At 38.7% G+C, this 20,687-nt stretch overlaps 7 protein-coding genes across 7 annotated transcripts; 3 read left to right on the top strand and 4 right to left on the bottom strand. All coding sequences in view use genetic code 12, as the record gives it.

The window, feature by feature from the left end:
• Positions 1-189: 189 nt before the first annotated feature.
• Positions 190-1,824, top strand: CPAR2_801480 (uncharacterized protein; the record flags this gene model as incomplete). Its single annotated transcript, XM_036807988.1, has 1 exon — positions 190-1,824. One exon carries the CDS (start codon positions 190-192, stop codon positions 1,822-1,824), a length of 1,635 nt encoding a protein of 544 aa, XP_036664771.1.
• A 452-nt stretch (positions 1,825-2,276) lies between these two features.
• Positions 2,277-5,558, top strand: SLN1 (Sln1p; the record flags this gene model as incomplete). The annotated part of the gene is made up of 1 exon (XM_036807987.1): positions 2,277-5,558. One exon carries the CDS (start codon positions 2,277-2,279, stop codon positions 5,556-5,558), a length of 3,282 nt encoding a protein of 1,093 aa, XP_036664770.1.
• A 399-nt stretch (positions 5,559-5,957) lies between these two features.
• ECM4 (omega-class glutathione transferase) lies at positions 5,958-7,014 on the bottom strand (the record flags this gene model as incomplete). Its single annotated transcript, XM_036807986.1, has 2 exons — positions 5,958-6,950; positions 7,006-7,014. 2 exons carry the CDS (start codon positions 7,012-7,014, stop codon positions 5,958-5,960), a joined length of 1,002 nt encoding a protein of 333 aa, XP_036664769.1.
• Positions 7,015-7,632: 618 nt separating this feature from the next.
• Positions 7,633-8,898, top strand: CPAR2_801450 (uncharacterized protein; the record flags this gene model as incomplete). Its single annotated transcript, XM_036807985.1, has 1 exon — positions 7,633-8,898. The coding sequence occupies one exon, from the start codon at positions 7,633-7,635 to the stop codon at positions 8,896-8,898; it is 1,266 nt and encodes a 421-aa protein (XP_036664768.1).
• A 99-nt stretch (positions 8,899-8,997) lies between these two features.
• Positions 8,998-11,793, bottom strand: MCM6 (MCM DNA helicase complex subunit; the record flags this gene model as incomplete). The annotated part of the gene is made up of 1 exon (XM_036807984.1): positions 8,998-11,793. One exon carries the CDS (start codon positions 11,791-11,793, stop codon positions 8,998-9,000), a length of 2,796 nt encoding a protein of 931 aa, XP_036664767.1.
• Positions 11,794-14,121: 2,328 nt separating this feature from the next.
• On the bottom strand, positions 14,122-17,115 carry SEF1 (Sef1p; the record flags this gene model as incomplete). Its single annotated transcript, XM_036807983.1, has 1 exon — positions 14,122-17,115. The coding sequence occupies one exon, from the start codon at positions 17,113-17,115 to the stop codon at positions 14,122-14,124; it is 2,994 nt and encodes a 997-aa protein (XP_036664766.1).
• Positions 17,116-18,660: 1,545 nt separating this feature from the next.
• Positions 18,661-19,794, bottom strand: RAD51 (recombinase; the record flags this gene model as incomplete). Its single annotated transcript, XM_036807982.1, has 1 exon — positions 18,661-19,794. The coding sequence occupies one exon, from the start codon at positions 19,792-19,794 to the stop codon at positions 18,661-18,663; it is 1,134 nt and encodes a 377-aa protein (XP_036664765.1).
• Between the last annotated feature and the right edge of the window lie 893 nt (positions 19,795-20,687).

The following is a 20,687-nucleotide window of genomic DNA, read 5'->3' as shown; positions in this document are numbered from 1 at the left end:
CAAAAATCACTCAGACGACATGATATGCAAGAGACTCGAAACCACTTCTGGTGGGAAAGCGAGTGTAGAGTGATCAGATTATGTTGAGGACTTAAATGCAGGTTAAATGATCAGAGGTAATCAGCAACTCAGCATGTAACCGAATTTTTATTTTCTTATGACTAAATCATCTCGGAAGTATAATCCCGAATGTCGAAGGGAGCGCAAAATAAAAAGCTTAAAAATTCCGAATTTCTGACTCAATGTACCCTCCCGCATCACACCTATTCGTCCATGTCTTTCATAGAAGAGATTGAATTGAGTCCTGTTCGTGTACACTCGAGAAACCTAAACTCCACTAAAGCTGATGATAGTCCGGTGACGCCCCTTGGAGAACTACCAAGCAATTTCGACACATACCAGGATCAAAGTGTTGAGTCCGTGGTTGAATTCGAGCGAGTTTCCGACAGCAACACATCTTCGTCCTTTTCACACTTGCCACATCCTGACAGGGATTCACTTTCCAAATTCAAAAGCTTGCAACCCTATGCAGTTCTAATTGGATCATTCTTGGGACTTATTGTGAATCTCGGCTTGATAAATTCAATTGGTGCGGTGCAATCGTATGTTTCGGTGCATCAATTTAGAGGATACTCGGCAAGCACGGTGTCTTGGATCTTTTCGATTTATCTAGCATTGGCATACGCAGGAGCTTTAGTTTCTGGTCCGTTGTTCGATTCGAACGGAACGACGTGGCTATTGATATATCTGACGTTGTTTATATTTGCTGGTTTGATGGGAGCGGCAAGCAGTGTTGAGATTTGGCACTTTATTTTGAGCTTCATCAGTTTGGGAGTCGGGAACGGCTTCGGTATGGCGCCATTGGTGTCGGTTATCGGCCACTGGTTTACTCCAAAAATTAAGAATCTGGATACCCCCAATATCATGGATGATGATGACAAGTTGGAAAAGTTTGAAGGAATGGATAGCAAATTAGGCGTGGGATTCAGTACGGGACTTGCCACAGCTGGTGGAAGTATCGGAGGCTTGGTATTTCCATTGATGTTGAGATCATTGTACTCACTGGTGGGATATGTGTGGGCACTCAGAATATTGGCTTTCACTTGTTTGGGTTGTATGGTTTGTTCAATTGTTTTAGTCAAGGAGAGATTCAGAAAGGAAAAGAGGTCGAGCAGTGCGGCCACCTCATTTGAGTGGAATGAAGTACCCAGTAAATTTATCGAGTTTTGCAAAGTGAGAGATACAAAATTCTTGTTCATAATCTGCGGTGGTTTCTTCACTGAGCTAAGTCTTGTTTTATTGGTAACATACTTTGCCAGTTACGCCATAGCTCATGGAATGAGTGAATCGGATTCATTGATCTTGATTACAATTTGGAATGGTGTGGGGACGTTGGGGAGATTTTTACCTGGATTAGCCAGTGATTACTTTGGTAGGTTCAATGTCAACGTAATAATGTTGGTGGGGTATTGTTTGACAATATTAGTGTTGCTACTACCATTTGGAAGCAATCACAAGGTTCTTTATGCTTTTAGTGTTTTGGGAGGGTTGTTTTCTGGATCCATACTTAGTCTCTTACCAGTTTGTCTATCGCAAATATCGAAAGCCAACGAGTTGGGGAAAAAGTATGGCATTTTGAATTTTTACCTTTCATTGGCTAATCTTTTTGGTATCCCAATAGCTGCAGCTATAATTAAGCATGGTAAAGTTCATGATTATGATAATTTCATAATATTTGTTGGTTGTTTGTCAGTGGCAGGGTTATTCTTTTGGCTACTTGCTCGCGCTCGCATAGTGGGATTGAAATTGAATGTGAAGGTGTAAATACCATGGATAGTTTTATATACACGCAAAATGAGGCGTCTCTCTCTATACGCATTGTAATACGCCTTTGCAATATGAGTAACTCGTTACTGCAAAATTGGCGGATAGATTGGTAGCGCAATATCTCCACTCAAAAACATCATTGGCACCAGTTTCTTGGCGGTGAAAGAGCTACAGTAAAGCCTTTTACGTACCGGAGAGCTAGTAATATTACTGGTCAAGATAATACCTGATTGTGAGCCGTGAAACTAGAAAAATACGATAAAATCTTTGTTACTTTGTTGTGCTATGTTGTTTTATGGGTGTGAGAGACTAAAATTAGTAAAGCTCTACACGTTTCTTTTTCTGAATCTTTATTGTTTCATTTTTACGAAACGGACCAAAACAATAGAACTGAAAAGTATTTGTAAACATAGTTACCAGCCACATAACAAACTACTCCACAAGCCATCATGAGAAGGCTTAAGATAGGGATACGACCGCAGCTTATAGTCCTTGTGTGTTTTGCGTCGTTGTTTTCCCTTTTGATACTAGGTATTGTTACGGGGCTATATTTTAGTGAAAATCTCACTCAGCTGAGGTCCGAGCGGTTATACGTTATATCACAGTTGAAATCTACACAGGTTGAACAAGCATTATCATTCATTGCATATCAAGTCGGTACATTATCAGCCATTGATGCAATCACCACGCCACTTTCACAATACAGAGCAGGTAACAATTCCAATGCAGTATTCACCAGTGCTCAAAACACTTTAGACCAGTTTATGTCATCTACCGAAACTTTTGCTGCCGCTCGACTATACAACTTGGACTTACAGGTGCTGGCCAGTTCATACAACAATGCAACAATTGTTTCCCAATACGCGGCTGACAACTTGTTTCCATTAGCACAAAATAGTTCCATCCCACCAGCGCTACTAAATTCAAGCGGGTCCGATTTCTACTTTACTGGACCTATAGCCAATGACTCAAGCGATATCTACAGTCCATATTTCATTGGAGTGACGCTTCCGGTTTACACCAATTCCTCCATTATCATTGATAAGCCGTATGTTGCAGGGTATTTATCAATCATTGCTAGTGCACAAGCAATTCAAGATGCTTTGAATTCCACAACTGAAGACTACAATGTAATTGCAGTGAAGCCGTTGTATGGGGAACTCACAGACCTAATTGATACTTTGAACTCCAGTCAACGAGCTGAAGCTGCTATTGGGTTTCAATTGGTGTTTCCAGTTCTCAATTCTTTACTAAGGCCGGGAGAGTTGTACAACATTAACACCTCAAGCTCAGTGAGAACGGCAATTCGATCACCCTCGGGTACATCAACAAACGTTAAATCCTATTCAGGAGCCAGCGTTGCCATAGGATATAGACAAATTATGCAAAACAATCTTTTATGGTCAATCGTGGTGATCCAACAGAAATCAGTTTTCAATGCTCCTGTAAATAAATTGAAAAAAATCATTATTGGCGTTGTTTTTGGAATTGCAGTCTTTATGTGTTTGATTACATTCCCCTTGGCCGTGTGGTTTATCCGACCGATAACTCAATTACAAAACTCAGCTGAGTACATTTCAAAATATAGGAAGGAAAGGATACTAAACGAAAAGACCACCCATGATTCGAGAAACAATAGTGTTGCGTCAACTGCCACTTCCACGTCAGGATTTTCAACCGCTGTACGACTACCAGCACGCATTCACACTTCAAAAAAGTTTTTCAAGGATGAATTGACTGAACTTTCAGAAGCTTTTAATATAATGACTGAGGAATTAGACAAGCAATACAGCTTGTTGGAGGAGCGAGTTAAGCTTCGTACGCGAGAGTTGGAGGCGTCCAAGATCCAAGCCGAAGCAGCAAATGAAGCCAAAACGGTGTTTATTGCAAACATATCACACGAGCTCAGAACACCATTGAATGGTATCCTCGGAATGACGTCAATTGCAATGGAGGAAGATGATCAAGAAAAAATACACGAGTCGTTGAAGTTGATATATCGTTCCGGGGAGTTGTTACTCCATATTTTGACCGAGTTGTTGACCTACTCGAAAAATACCCTTAATAGGTCTAAATTGGAGAAATCAAATTTTCAAATCCTTGAAATTGTTTATCAGATTAATTCAATTTTTAATAAGCTAGCTGTTGATCAGCGAGTTAATTTCAAAATTGTGGTGAAACCATGCTTATTCAGGAAACTAATTCTTTATGGTGATTCCAATAGGATCATCCAGATCATTATGAACTTGGTCTCTAATGCGCTAAAGTTTACCCCTGTTGATGGGTCAGTTGATGTCATTTTCAAATTGCTCGGTGAGTATGACCTTGACAAGTCAGCAGCCTGTGATTTCACCAAAGTGTATTTAATGCACGACAAAAAAAGAAGACCACACTCTTCAAATTACAATACCGATTCCACTTTGGTGCAAACTCCGCCAGCGGCCAAGTCAATCGACCCAAAAAGTGATAACGATGCAGACGATGATACACATAGTATCGCCACCATTTCAACAATTCAGTACGAAAATGCCTTGTTTGAACAACAATTTTCCATCAAACAACTGTCATCAAGGTCGTCGCTTAAATCAGATGACGAATCCGACGTTAAGTCAGAATTCATTATGCCAAGTGCAAAAGACTTTAAATCGTACCCCACAATGAATAAAAAGGAAACCGACAAGGGTCACAAGGCGTTCAAAATTAAAAGCATGCATCATCCAAAGACATGGGTTATTCAGATTGAAGTTCGTGATACTGGATCCGGTATTGACCCAGCATTACAAGAAAAAGTGTTTGAGCCATTTGTTCAAGGGGATCAAACATTGAGTAGAAGCTATGGTGGAACTGGATTGGGATTGAGTATATGCCGACAATTGGCAACAATGATGAAAGGAACACTTACATTGAAATCTGCAATTGGAAAGGGGTCTGCATTCACATTGACGATTCCATTGCCACAAACTGGGGAAATTCTAATTCCACCCGAGGACCTTGAGGCCTTTTGTGATGACGAGTTTAATCCAAATTCCAAACTGAATAGGAAAGTTGCATTTGAGGATGATAATATTAGTGATGAGGACACCACTGAATTGACTAGAGGTCGAAAATCATCAACACTCAAATTGAAGCCATCAACTGTTGCATTTGCTAGGGGTTCAACCGGTACAGCACAATCTTCTGATGCTGGTGTCAACAGCGGAACTCACAGCACTGTTTCCACACCATCGGGATCATTGGTCACTACTCCACCAACTTTGCACAACCATTTGTCCGATATCAAGATTCTTGTTGCTGAAGACAACCAAGTCAATCAGGAAGTGATCAAACGAATGTTAAAACTTGAAGGATTTTCCAACTTGGTTATGGCGGCAAATGGGGCTGAGGCAGTGGAGCTAGTCGAACAATCCATGAACTCTACAGAGGAACAGCTGCTGCAACCATTTGACTTGGTGTTTATGGATATTCAAATGCCCATAATGGATGGTATCACAGCAGTCACCAAGATTCGACAGGAGTTAAATTTCGCTAACCCGATTATTGCTCTCACGGCATTTGCTGACGAAAGTAACATAAAAGAGTGTCTCAATTGTGGAATGAATGGATTTTTATCCAAACCCATAAAACGCAATAATTTACGCAGCGTCATAAGTAAGAATACTAGTATTTCGTTGCACGAGGCAGTACTTACGCCAATGTCGGGACATTCACAAAAGAGCTCTTATTTTCTGTAATAAAGTAGATGGAAGGTTTATATATATAATGATGTTACGAATTTAGAAATCGATGCAAATGACACTTTTAATTTCATCTTGGTTGCATTACCAACTGCTTTTCTGGGTCAAAACAATCACATTATGGGTTTACGGTATCTCTTTTCACTGAAGGTGCATTTCGGTGTATCATTGCAAACTTGATTGCAATTACTGCTTCGGTAATATTGTATTTTAGCAGTCATGAAACCGTTTTCTTTTATAAATGCCTATGCAATTCGAATTGTCAGACAGTTTTATATTGTTCAATAACTTTAATTTAGCAATATTGTAAACACCTCGATGCTATACATAATGATCTCTACTATAGTCAATTATAACAGTAAACGTAAATTGAAGAAAACCTATAAATTATTTTCTTTATTGATCAATTGGTAGAATGTTTGGCACTGGGCCCAATGGAGTAATTCCATAAGGATTAATCTTGATATGAGATTTAGTGTAGTGGTACTTGATGTGTTCAAAGTTTGTAGTTTCTTGAAAACCGGGAATCTTCCAATATAACAATCTGAGCCAATTGTGAATATTTGGATAATGTGTTCTAATCATCCCAATATTACACTTGAAATGTTGGACATAAACAGGGTCAAATCTGATGACAGTCGTAAACAATCTGATGTCAGCTTCAGTCAATTGGTTGCCCAACAAAAACTCATTTTTGCGGTCCTTTTCCTTGTTTTCTTTCAACAATGTTTCAACCTTGTCCAAGTGGGTAAACACATTGCGACATTCCTTGTCATAGACTTCTTGTTTGGAAGCAAATCCAGTTTTGTAAACACCATTGTTGATATTGTCGTAAACCCAACCATTCAATTCATCAATTTGAGACTCCAACTCCTTTGGGACTAAATTCAAATCAGCATATTCAGTGGGCAAAATTGAGTTAAAGTCAGAATTGAGCATTCTAATAATTTCAGCTGATTCATTGTTGACAATTGTTTGTTCCTTTTTATCCCACAAGACAGGAACAGTGAATCTACCACTATAATTTGAATCAGCTTTGAAATACAATTCTCTCAACCTTTCAAAGCCATATAGATGGTCAGGGGTACCCAATGAAACGTCATCCTTTTGAGGCAATGACTCCAATTCTTCCTTTGTAGGAAATCTCCATCCTTTGTCATCCATGTGCCAGTGCACAATTGACAAGCCAATGATGGAAACCAATCCCTTTAATCTTCTAGTGATTAAAGTACGGTGAGCCCATGGACAAGCAAAGGAAACATACAAATGGTACCTGCCAGCTTCCGGAGGAAATCTAGAGCCAGGTTTGGCACTAATCCAATCACGAAACACTGATGGTTTTCTTTTGTAGTTACCATCTTCATCAGCAAATTTCAAGATATCGATATTCTAAAGATCACGGTTAATAAGGTTGCTAACGATAGCTATTGCAATGATGACGTACTTTAGACATAGCTTAGGGTCGCAATTGATGATGATAGTGAGGAAAAGGTAAGAATAAGCTCTCTGCAAGAAAGTGAATGACTTTAAACTTGAAGGGTTACCTGGAATGTGAAAGTCTGGAGTAAAAGGAAAAGGGAAAAAGCAATCTGATTATATGCAGGATATTACTATCGAATTACTAAAATTGAAAATAGAGACACACAACTAAAACACGCAAACAAGAGAGATGTAAAGGAGTGTGGCTGGATTAAACTAAGCGGCCCGGCGTTGAGAGGCGTTTAATGTAGGTAGTTTCATTTTGCTTTACAAACGATGATAATAATGATTGCTGTCCTCTTAGCAATTCTTGTTGTGCAATTGCTGTGTCGTAAAGTATAATTGTCACCGATTATTACTAAAAAATACGACATCGACAGTCGTGTGTATTGGTAACACAAAAAAGAAAAAAAAGAAAAAAAAGACACAACATAAAATGAGGTGAGAGACAGAATGAGCACCAAACAAAACAAACTAACAGTCGGTCGGGTTGAAACTTTTTCTTTAATCCTCAGCAAAAGCGGCTCATTATTTTACATCAAAAGGACAACCCTCTTCTCGAGATAACTCAAACACAAATTACCATAGAAACATGACAGTCATGAGAAAAGAGACAACTGACGACAAAATAAATCCCCAACTTCGTCAAGACACAGCTAAGGCAAAACTGCCACAACAGGAAGAAACACAATCAGAATCAACCACAACAAAGACTACTGATTTCGCAACTACTTCCACTGACGCAACAGCTTCTACAAATACAGGCGCACGCAAACTACCTCCATTAGCCAGTCTACAATCTGTGTACCGAAGTGATTACCAACCATTCACCACTTTTTTACCGTATGAACCTGCATTCAGAGAGCAACAATCGTCCAATAGTAATTCAACTGCTGAGACTATAGCGACTAATCTTGCAGCCAGTGCTTTATCAAGATTAGAATCGGGTGATTTTGATCCCACGGGGAACAGTAGCTCCCACAGTAATGGAAAAGGTGGTGGTGGCGATGCAGGCGAAGCACCTAAGGGAGCAAAAGATGACGATCAACATGCATCGGATCCAGAAGCTGCCCACCATCAACTACAAAAGCATCAGCTGCAGCAACAACAACAACAACAACAACAACAACAACAGCAACAGCAGCAGCAGCAGCAACAACAACAACAACAACAACAACAACAACAACAACCACAATCACAACCACCACCACCACAACAACAACAACAACTACAACAACCACCACAACAACAGCTGCAATCACAACATCCAATCAAATCCAGAAGCAAATTCTCAGCCACATCCACTAAAGATCAACAAAAACCATTCAAATGCACATTTGAATCCTGTGAATGGTCATTTGCCCGTCAATCTGACCTCACTCGTCATTTCAAATCGCATATGGCTCCACAATATCATTGCCCCTATTGGAAAAACGACCCCACGTGTCACAAAAACGGTGGTGCATTTAATCGATTAGATGTATTGAAACGTCATTTGAAATTGGTTCATTACGTCCGTGACAAACGATTGCCCATAGGTGAAGGGAATCCTATAGGTAGTGGTGTAGGTGCAATCAAGAGTATTGGGGAACCAGGATGGTGTCGATCATGTCAACGCATGTTCCCTAATGACAAGGCTTTTATTGAGCATTGCTATGAATGTGCCTCGCAGACGCAACCTACTGAATGGCGAACTCACAAGAGCACAGCGGGTGGTGTTGGTGGTGGTGGTGGCGGTGGTGGTACAGGTTCTGGGAATGTATCCTCTTCAACGGATGCTGATTCACGTCAAACTAAATTTAGAGTGCTTTTAGGACCACCTCAAACAAAAAAACAAAAGACTACAACAAGCACATAGGAACTGAAATAAGCACATTTATAATAATACACAAAAAGGAGGGATAAAGGGCGAGGGAGTCAAAAACTTCAATAGCATCATCTCCAAGTAAATAATCTATTAAGCAGATTGTTCGCTTTCTCTCTCATCTCTTTCAAAGAAATCAAGAATGGCACAATTCGGATGAATGATGTACACCGTTTTTGTAGATGCCGATCTAGTTCCATCAGGCATTGAGGCATCATTATCATCATCACCATCACCTTCATTTTCGTTATTGGAAACACTCATCAAAATTCTATCCTTGACCAATCGCTTCAACACCTTGTAGGCGATTTTCCTCTCCTTGAAATATTCGGCTTCACTGGCCAAATCGTCTTCTTTTTGTAACAAGTACCATTCGACTAACTCATCGGCAGTTAAACCTTCTCCACCAGCTTTATCATCTTCGGAAATCTTCTTCACTAATAGGTTCATCACTGAGACGTATTTGTCGTATGATATCGTTGTAGGCTCAGCTCTAGAGGAACTCGATTCGGCAACATTGGAACCCTCATCCATGACATTTGCATCTGCATCTGCATCTGCATCTGCCCCACCTTCTTGTTGTTGCTCGTCATCATCTTCCATTTCAATATCATCCATTTCAACTCTAATAATTGACTGTTTCAATAAATCATACGCCTCAGCAACAAAATCAGGGGTGATTTCCTCAGTACAGTTGGCTCTAGCAATAGCTTCGCTCAATCTGATCATTGACTCCAATTGACGCACAGTGATCCTATAAGATGACCTACCCAACCCTTGTGCATCATCATCACGCAACTCCTTATACCTAGTAACAAGGAAATCTCTAGCTTGTTTGGTCATTTTGGGATTAAAAGTCTTTGCATACTTGATGTACCTGGACAATTGTTCAGCTGAATATGGTGGATCAATGGCATCATCTCTAAGCATATGCAAATCAACAATATGTGACGCCAATTGCGTGTCAACACGTTCATTACAATCATCCAAAATGACAAAAAACAAATCAAATCTCGACATGATTGGTGCAGACATGTTCAAATTTGATCGAAGGCCAATTTTACGATTGTATCGACCACCAATGGGGTTTGCTGCCGCCAAGATGGATGTACGTGCATTTAACGTGGCATGAATACCTGCTTTTGCAATGGAGATTGTTTGTTGTTCCATTGCTTCATGAATAGCCACTTGATCAACAATATCCATCTTGTCAAATTCATCAATAGCACAAATTCCATTATCGGCCAACATCAATGCACCAGCTTCAATTGTGTATTCACCACTTTCTTCGTCTCTCACTACTGCAGCAGTTAACCCCGCTGCTGAAGAAGCTTTACCTGAGGTGTAAACAGCACGAGGACTAAATCCACAAACATATTTCAAAAATTGCGATTTGGAAGTTGATGGATCACCAACAATACAAATGTTGATATCACCTCTCAAATTGATTCCATCAACGGTTTGCTTGTGAACACCGGAAAGCAACTGCAACAAGATACCCTTTTTGATAGTATCGTGACCAAATACCGCAGGAGCTACCGATTGCACCAATTTGTCATAAATGTATTCATCCTTAACCATTTCTTTCAACTCATCAACTTCGGATTGTGGTAATGAAAGTAAATAAGCATCGGAGTTGTCATTGTCTTCATCACGCTCATTACCAACTTTATTAATCATTGAACAAACATGACACGCATTGAATGCCAATTTATAAGTTAAATCTCTAACACCAAGTGTTTTTAATCCAGAAACACCAGAATTCAACTCGGTGCTTCCCTTATTTTCCTTGATTGATTGTGGCTTGACACCAGGTAAACCCAATTGCGATACATCAGGGATAACAATTTCACAACCAGTAAATTTACACTTGTCGCCCGGTTTAGCTCTTTCCACCGTTTCACCTCTGAGAATAACATCCAATGTCCTTGGCATCGATCCAGTGGGGATTTCGTTGGCATTTTCTTGGATCCTGACTCTTTGCCAATCGATAAATAATGATTTGGACACATTTAGGGTAAAGTATGATTGATTCTCACATGAGGGGCATGAAGTAGGCTCAGTGTATTTGAAAATCTGTTCCACCCCTTCAATTAATGCTGAACACATATCACAAGTGAAACTTCCCATGTACAATTCTGGCCTAACTTCAGATGTTCTAGTAACGGTACCAGTGATGGTCATCAACGAACCAATCTTGTTAGAACGGACATCTCTAATCCTTTGCACTGTTGGTAAATTGAAAAACGAGAGCTGGAAAACTCTCTCATTCGAAGCAGCACTGGCTGTTGATAAACTATTTTCACTTTCTGGTTCATCATTCTCCACCTGTCCTAATAAATTTGTATGAAGCAATTGTGGAGCATATTTTTTCAACAGTCGTTTCAATGCATTAAGTAAAAATGGGTAAAATCTATAATACTGCTCTGATATAGCAGTAGCAAGAACACCATTTTCTCTCGACATTAAATCTTGATAGTTAATGTACAATGTACTATATTCAAATGTCTTCATTGATTCAATCTGCGCCAAGTAAATCTTCCCGTCCCACCCATTATCCAATTGTTCGGGATCAACAAACTCCTCGATAAAATTTTCGAAACTTTCACGAACTTTTTCACCAGTAACATCAACTACTTTAGGAGCAGCAATTTGTCTTCTTCTACCAGCAACTATTGGCCTTTGTTGAGTTACAACATGTGGTTGCAGTTGCAGTTGCAGTTGCAGTCCTAATGCTGTAGATCCATTTTCTGAAAACATAATGGGTCCAGTTGTAGTATTTGGTGCTGGAGTAGATACATCTCTTCCATATGATGATGATACTTGTGAATTGAGTAGTTGTGCAGTATCTGATGGTATAGCACCAGGTGAAGAAACAAAATGGGACATACTTGACAGGAGGCGTTAGTGATGAAAAGAAGGAAAGTGGTTGGGCCAGTAGTGAAATTAATTTGGAAATGTAATGCTTATGATTTTACTTTAAGAAACAGTGAATTAGACGCGTCTGATAATACACAAAAATTTTAAAAGGTGACGCTACCAAAACGTTCCATACATTAGATTTCCTAATCGGGAATAAATTAGGTGTTATATTGTATATATACACACCAACATATTATCGGAAAGAAACGCACTGCTTTACTCATTCATGTCGAGGCTGAAATAAAGGTAGAGCTGTAAACGGTGTTTGACTATCTCTTCTTTCTTCTTTCTTTATCTTTGTTCAATGTGTGTAGCGTATTATTCGGTACAAAAGTACACAACTTAAGCAACTGTTTCACTTCAATCAATTTCTTTTTCAACATCTACTCATTACTCTGACGATGTTGGAGTATCACTAGTGGAAACACAAGGCTTTTCTTGCAGAGGAAACTCTCATTATAAAATGCCACCGAGTGGTTTGCTACCTAAATAAGAGTTTCAATTGGGGATTTAGCTCTCGAGATTAATTGACGGTGGTTCGACATCAGTAGAAAACAGAAATGTATTTGTATTGATGAGTTACATTTGATTCTTTGTCCCTACTCTCACTTTCATTATTGTTACCTACCTTAATGGTAGTGTCAGCGGACTTAGAACTAAAAAGCTTCTATGAAGCGCGTTTTTAAGTGATAACTGTAAGAGTATAGAAGATTGGTAGTAGATATATCAACTTTATACAACCTTCTTAGGGCCGGTGTTATTCAAGATTGTTACATGGTTTACAATCTTCTATTGCTGAACTATATCTTGTGACGTTTTTACTAGGATTGTAAGTATGATATATTCATGAATGATGGTACATTGTCAATTGTTATACTATTTGATGATACGTATTGGGAAAGGTTATGAACGTATGTAAACATAGATAATCTGACTTCACAGCCCTAAAGCCTTTCTTACTGAGCTTTCGTTTTTTACAGTCGTGCATATAATTTCAACAATTATAACCAATATCTGAATTTGTTGATGTAGTTTTAATGCTGAAGTTTGTATATACGAATTTCGAAATTTATTGCTGGGTTGTTGTATAGACTTTTATGTTCTTTCATTCCCTCAAAGAAGAATTATGGATTGAAGAAATGGCGCAAAGCCCCCCTTTTGGAAACAACGTGGAATTTGCGACCAAAAACACGCTACCGGTCTTTCATATAGAAAAAACACACGATTTCAAAACCGAATACGAATAACCCCCTTTTTATCTGCTTCCTCTTTTAGAAAGGAGAAAAATTTCAAAATTGTGATTTTGCTCTTTCTACAGAACGATTTATTGTTCTTTTAAAATCTATTTCTACTCAAAACTCTCAGCTTTGGAGCTTTTTGCTCATTTATCGGTCCCCCAATACCCAAATCAAATAATAAGCAATCTTACTCAGTTCATGCGATTCGTTTACGAGTTAGTTGGAACTAGCGGGGTTTAAAAGAAAGTGTAGGGCGGTACCTGTTACGGCTCCTTCTCTTCTTGGACGTTTTGATCTGGGGATTGGGGTCGATGATGAAGTTCAAGAGTTCGGTGTGGGCTTTTCGTCCGGTTTCGAAAATTTCAAACTTGTCCCCTTCTTGACTTTTAAATTTACTCCCCTCTCGACTTTTGAACATCTTGGATATGTCGTGCAATCATTCGGTTAATATTTCTTTGGCCATCTTTGTGTTTGTAATCCCAGTTGAATGATTCAAATTGAAAATCGGTTGTCCTTTCTACTTTAATGGGCCTTTTGGTGAGGAAGTTGTTATCAATAGTTTCAGATGCTTTTTCCCAATAGGAATAATTCCATGATATTCTTAGTTATCAAACCAGCATACTCTAGTTATGTTATTTGTTATGTTCTGTTCATCAATTTTATTCCATTTAGAGCATATTCCTGGTGTTTTTGCTTGTAGTCCGTTTGATAAGATTAGTACGTATTTCATTCAATTTGAATATAATAGACTATTAGTTATTTTATATTAGGATTTTTTGGATGAAGAGTTCTAAGATTTACAGGTTTCGTCTTGATTCAATAGGTAAGGAGTAGGTTAAACATTTGTCGCCAATTCAGCTTGCTCGGTTTTGAACCAGTAAAAAATACATGCCCCAATATCGGTAGCTGATATTGGACTGATGCCTTCCAGTATAGCCACGTAATCTACATTAATCTCTTTCGTCATAACATCATTCTTTAGTAATTCTTTTAAATAGAATTATATAAAAGTAGTGAATATGTATATACAAGAGGTTCATCCCCCCTAGCTCCACTTCTACTGATCAGGCAACATGTTTACATCAAACCATCCCAAGAAATCATCATCCTGGTTATCCATCCATCCATTCGACTGTTGTTGGAAAAAAGAATCAATTTGGGAAACAAAAGAACCAGACCCACCAGAAGCGCCTGTACCGATTGTGCCCGGGGCGCTAGCTCCTGTTTGTCCTTGCTGTTGATCACTGTTGAAAACTGGATATTGCTCATTCACATTGACTTCTTCGATTGTGGGCAAGTAACTCTGTGGTGGTGGCGATTGACCGAATGGGAATGGAGGTTGTGGTTGCGCTTGTTGCTGTTGATGTGGCAATTGTTGTGATCTAAGTTGAGGTGGTTGCTGATTAGTTGGTGCACTGGATTCAAGAATAGGGGTGGCTTGTTGTAGTTGCAAATGCAGTGGATGCAGTTGTTGTTGTTGATGCAGTGGGTGTTGTGGGTGTTGCGGATGTTGTCCTGGGATTGGTGACTCGGTTTTCACAACTGTTGGTTCTTGATCCTGGACATTCATTATTTCTCTAGTGGACCCAGTTGCTTCCAACATTGATAATGGAATACCATTGATTTCCAATGGCTTGTTGTCACCTGCATTCAGCTTGGCTTGATTCATCGCTTGATCAGTAGGGACCAAAGTGGTGATGGTGGTACCATTGGGTGTAGTTGTTGTTATAGTGGTAAAATCGTCCTTTGTTATTTGATTATAAAATGGCAATGGAAGTAACTTTTTATCATGAGGTTCGATTTTCTTCGTTGGTGGTTTGCCTTTATCCAAAGCTGTTCTTCGTTTACCTTCGTGAACACACCAAACTAAATCATAAAACAACGACGCTGTCAAATGGGATCTCATGCGGGTGATAATACTCGACCCTTCATCCTTATCCTCCTGAAGGAAGATATCTGGATACGTATACAACACTATATTGAGATTCTCCAAAACTTTGGCGGTTCTTGACATGTCATTTTGTAAATCTTGCCATGAACTTAATGTGTTTCTAAACATTCGATGTACAGTGACAATTGATTGTCTTGCAGAATCAACATATTTATCAAATAAATATTTTGATAAATGTAATTTGAAAAGAAGCAAAACTGAGTATGAAACTGCTTGTCTGATATATATCGGTAACTCAATTAAGCTGGTTTCTTGATTCATTTTCGATACAATGGTGATGATACGAGTTGCTGACAAGTATGCTGAACTGACATATTTAACTTGATCTTCAATTGGAGTGCCTGGTAAAAACGCAAAGCAACAAATCATCAACTTGATGTAAAGGTAGTAAACTTCAATAGGTGATCCTTCTTCAATTTGCAATTTGAACCTCAATCGCTCCAATTCCCTATCCAATAAGTTTAGTGATCCGGCACGATTCAGCGGTTCCAATAACCCATCGGGTCTAGTAACACTAATCCCCATGACATTAACCAATTTGCATTGGAAAATAGACAATGAAATTAAGCATCGAAACTCCTTGGGCAACGATTGGTCAACTCGGGCGTTTTCCAATAGGTAATCAGTAGTATTTATACTTGGTGGTAATCCCAACAACGATGACCAAAACTGTTCACAAAAAAATAAAGCCAACCATGATCTTGTTCTCCACTTTTCAGCATCAGGACCTAGACTCACTTGATTGCGACTAAATTCTTGGATAAATTCTCCACCTCGATGTAATCCCAATTGTAAAGACAAATTTTTGGCCAATCCAACAAATCGATAAGAGCAATCATCGAGCACTTTTTCATTTGGTAATGGCCATATCGACAAGATAATCAATGCTTGAATAACATGAGTCGAGCGTGGAGTTTTAATCCAGCATGTCTCTATCGCCAATTGCTTGATTAATGACGCTAATGACATGTATAAAGTTGGTTCTGGCTCCCCTAAACTTGCCGTCAATATAACAACCCAGAATAACAAGTTTGATTTATGATATAGTTCAGTAGCTGAGCGTGAGTGGATAATTGGAAAATATTTCAAGTTTCTCGTCATGAATCGGTGATGCAATTCATTGGCTTTTGCCAAGGGTAAATTGACATCGCCCAAAACGAATTCTGATATTGGCTGATAGTTTTCCTCCTTTATGTCAAAAATACTCATTGTGGAAGGTGAATTGTCTGAATTATCGTGCATTAATGGAGGGCTTTGTTGGATTTTGGTGACTGATGGAATGGGTGACATATTTGGACTATTGGCATAGGTTGAAGATGATGGTAGTACCATGGGACTAATTACTGCATTTGATGGATACAGGTTGCTCCGTTGTGGTTGTGGGTGTGCGTGTATAGGAGTATTTGTTTGTGATTGTGATTGTGAGTGCGAATGCGAATGTGCGTATGCTTGATGTGGTGGCAGATGTTGCGGTTGGACATGAGGTGAAGATGTTTGATTGAGAAACCCCATATTATGTTGACTTAAAGCCTGGGTCAAAAGCGACTCGTTCTTGGTTAAAAGATCGATTTTAGCCTTTAATTCATCAACATCCAGTTTCAATGATTGGATCTGTGATCCCTTCTTGGGTCTAAATTCAGGGTCAATGTCACATTTCAATCCCATGCGTTCACATCTTTGACATGGTTGTGGGTAATTATCCAGAGCATTGCATTTGATCTTGTGTTGACGACAAAATGTGCACGAGGTGACTGGTCTATGTCCTGTTTGCTTCGATTGTTTTTGTGATGATGATGAGGTTGTTGTTGTCGTGTCTTTTGGTGAGTTATCGGTCGATCTGGTGGATTTGGTGGGGCGCTCGCGGGGTGACGCACTACTAGTTGACTTCCTTTGTTTTTTCAACTCGGGGCCAGCGTTGGGAGTCGAAGGTTTTGTTGACGAGACAGAAGCGGCAGACTTGGAACGTTTTGGTGCGGGTAATATGGGGGTATTCGCGTAACGAGGTGACACTGAAACCAATGGAGATGGTGTTTGTGGAGAATGAGCCATTGGTGCTGGTTTAGGCAATATTTTTACCTTAGCTTTTTCTGTATACTTCATGGTGAAGGGGTGTATTAACGGTAAACCAAGGTGGTTATGACTAGTGACGCTGCTGCAAGTGATGCGTAATAGTCCGTGGTTGTGTGAGTCAATTGGGGTTTAGTGAGATCAACACACAATGCCCTGTGATACTAAATGCTTTGGTTGTATACTATTAGGAGCAGGAGAGCAGTAGTTTTATGCAAATGTGACAAGTTTTGACTCAGTTGGTGGGGGTTTCCTTTCTTCCAAAGTGTATTTGAAGAGAAGAATGGACTGTTTTGATAAAAAAAAATTTGACTATTAATTTCAGAAGGAAAGAATCTTTACTATGAGTGTAATTTTTTTCTTTATTATTTTTTATTAACGGGTTCTTCCTATTTGGTTCTTGTTGAAAAGTCTATAGCTTTAATTGGTTTTGTGTTGTTTTGTTGGTTTTGGTATGTGTGTATGGATGTTTGTTGGTTTTAGTTCAGGTTACGGAAGTAAACATTTAATGAAGTTTTAATATTGCAGTAAGGATGTAAGGTAGTGTACTTGGGTACTTATTTCCTCCCAACTGATGAAAAAGATAAAAAATTTTTTTCATCATTGGACTTCTGTCTTTTGAGTTGGATAACACAAAAGACACAATAAGAGAAGTTGTTGTGAAAAGTGCATGACATCGTGTCGTGTGCGCAAATGTTAGTCTAATTGCTGCTTTACTACTTCTGTCGCTCTCGCCCTCAAAGAAGAAAGGAGGGGCAAAAGAGGTTTTACCGTGGTAGCACGAGGCTTTTCCCTTGATTTGACTTGAGGTATTTAGCTTTTTCCAACTAAATCCGGTTAGCAAAATCCAAGAAAAAAAACGAAAAAAAAAAAAACTACAGATTTCACTAAGGTAGCAGAACTAAAACATTAGAATCATCATAGACATTCCAATTCAAGATGACTAACAACGAAGAAATAGAAGACGCAGTTTTTTACCTAAAATATGGGTTTTGCTCCTCCATTACTTTCTAAACTTTCGCTTTTTGAAAAGGGTCTGGATTCGAAAAGTCTGCCAGCCAGGTTGGTGACGTAAATGGATCCCCAATAGAACACGAAATACATCCATGTTTGATGAAACAATGGCAATGAAATGCAATTGATGCTAACTGCCGAATGTGTTTTCTGTGAGAGTTTAGTCATTAACGGATTTCATTTCTATTGTATTTTACTGTTTTTCACCCATTCAACCTATTCTTTGTAGTCACGGCATTTGAAAAAAAAAAAAAAAAAAAAAAAAAAAAAACAATAAAACAATAAAGTTATCTAAAAGATCAGTGGTACTGTATATAAAAATGATGTATACTAGAATAGGAAATTATTCGTGTATCAAGTTGTCATCAATGTTGCATCCCTTTCACGAAATCAGTGAAAGGGTAACTCTACGGTACTCCACAACAGAACCTTTTACTCAATGAACGAAATTGACAACGATTTTCGAAATATAAAACAAAACTAACTAACCAAATCAAAAGACTGATTCGCAAAAAAAAAAAACCTATACACTTTGTAAAACAATAAATAAAAACAACTCTTCCCCTACTCGTCATCTTCCACTTTTGGATCACCAATACCATCTTCGTAAATGGCGAAAACACAATCACTTTCCGGTAAACAAGGTGAATCATAAATTTTGCAAATTCTTTGTTCACCTCTACCCTTTTTCAATGATAATCTCGTAGTTGAAGCATGAGCAATAATATTACCACCAATGGGTTTTTTAGGATCAGGATTATACATTCCTGACATTCCATCAACTTGAGCAACAACTTGGTTAGTAATAACTACAGCAATACCAAACTCATCTGCTAATCTTTGCAATGTTCTCATAAACTTGGCCACTGATGTTTGACGAGCACTTAACTCACCTCTACCAGCGTAATCAGTACGATATAACGACATGATGGAATCAACAATTAGCAATGAAAATCTCAGTTCAGCCATCATTTGTGCTGCTAAATGTAATAAATTTAATTGATGTTCAGCATTGTAAGCTCTTGCGTATGCGACATTATCCAAGCAATCGTTGGGACTTAATCCATATCTTTCAGCAATGGAAACTAATCTATTGGGTCTAAAAGTCCCCTCGGTATCAATATAAAGACATTTACCTTCACCACCACCCATATCAATTGGTAATTGACATGTAACTGTCAATGTATGACATAACTGAGATTTACCGGTTCTAAATTCACCAAACACCTCAGTAATTGAACCAGTTTCAACCCCACCTCCCAACAATGTATCCAACTGTTTGGATCCAGTAGTTAAGCAAATCAACTCCGATCTTCTTGAATGAAACTCAGATGCAGTGGTGAAACCCAAGGGCACTAATTTAGCAGCCTCGTTGGAGATTTTCTCGGCTTTTGCTTCACTAATACCTTTGACCGTGATCAATTGCCTCTTGGGTGTATAAGCAATAGATTCAATAGTATGATACCCTTCAGCTTTCAATTTCTTAATGTCTGATGTAGTGATACCGTTACCCTCAAGTTGTTCAATAAGTAAAGGTCCATTCATCTCCTCTTCTTCTTCTTCTCCATCGGCACCGAGTTGTTGCTGACGCGCGTGTCCTTCTTCTTCGTCCATATTGTGATCTTGTGCCACAGATGAGGTGGAAATGTTGGATGCTTCGAGTCTTTGCAGTTGTAATTCAACTTCTGTTTGCGACATGCTTAAACGTGAATAGTGTGGTAATACAGGTGTCTATGTGTGAATAAAGAAGAAGAAGAAAAGGTTGTACGCGTTTTGGTGTGATCGCGTTCAATTTTTTGACATTTTTTGTGTGTGCGCTACCAACATGATGATGATTTTCGCCTCCCGCACAGAGCAAACAAAAATTTTTGGTTGCAAAAAAAATAAGAAAGAGAGAAAAAAAAGGAATATGAGAAGTCGATTCAGATCTTGTGCATGGGATCTGGAAGACCGGAACGGTGTATTTTTGAAGTCTGTGTCTTTTAAAAGGATCATTGTCTTGATTAAACGTTCCAAGAAGGTTAATTTTTGAACATGGAGATACGAAAGAACACTTCTCATTGAGATTAACAAGTCAAGGAAAGTTTACTTTGGACAAAGTGTATCTCTAAAACAGTGAGATATGGTTTACTTTGTTTTTAGAATGTGGACTTGCCAAAAATATGCGATCACATTTAGTGTAAATTTTGGTTCTGAAGATTTAAAATCACCCATTTTCCGAAGTTCAGTGCTAGTTTGAGCCGGTTTTCAGTTCCAAAAATAGACAGTACGCTAGTTTTCTGCTCGAGAATAAACTAATGGCAATTCCTTCCGTTTGGCGCTCATTTCCAAAAATCAAACTGGGTAAGTTCACACTAAACGAGCTAAAAAAGAAAATGATTAAAGAGCACAACGAGAGAATGTCTAACATCATGATTTTGTGGAATAGCGATCCTACTGAGATACGAAGCGTACGATTTGTTAATTGCAAAACCTAAGAGTATTGTGGCTAATGATAACAAATTTCTTTCGTTTGGCAACAACTGTGACGATAAGGAATTACGTCGTATAAAATACCTTTGACTTGCTCGTATAGAATGAAATGAAAAAAA

Source organism: Candida parapsilosis, contig 005807, assembly GCF_000182765.1.
Source record: "Candida parapsilosis strain CDC317 annotated contig 005807".
NCBI lineage: Eukaryota > Fungi > Ascomycota > Pichiomycetes > Serinales > Debaryomycetaceae > Lodderomyces > Lodderomyces parapsilosis.
Note: the sequence above shows the minus strand (reverse complement) of the source record. Positions and strands in the feature narration are given on the sequence as shown.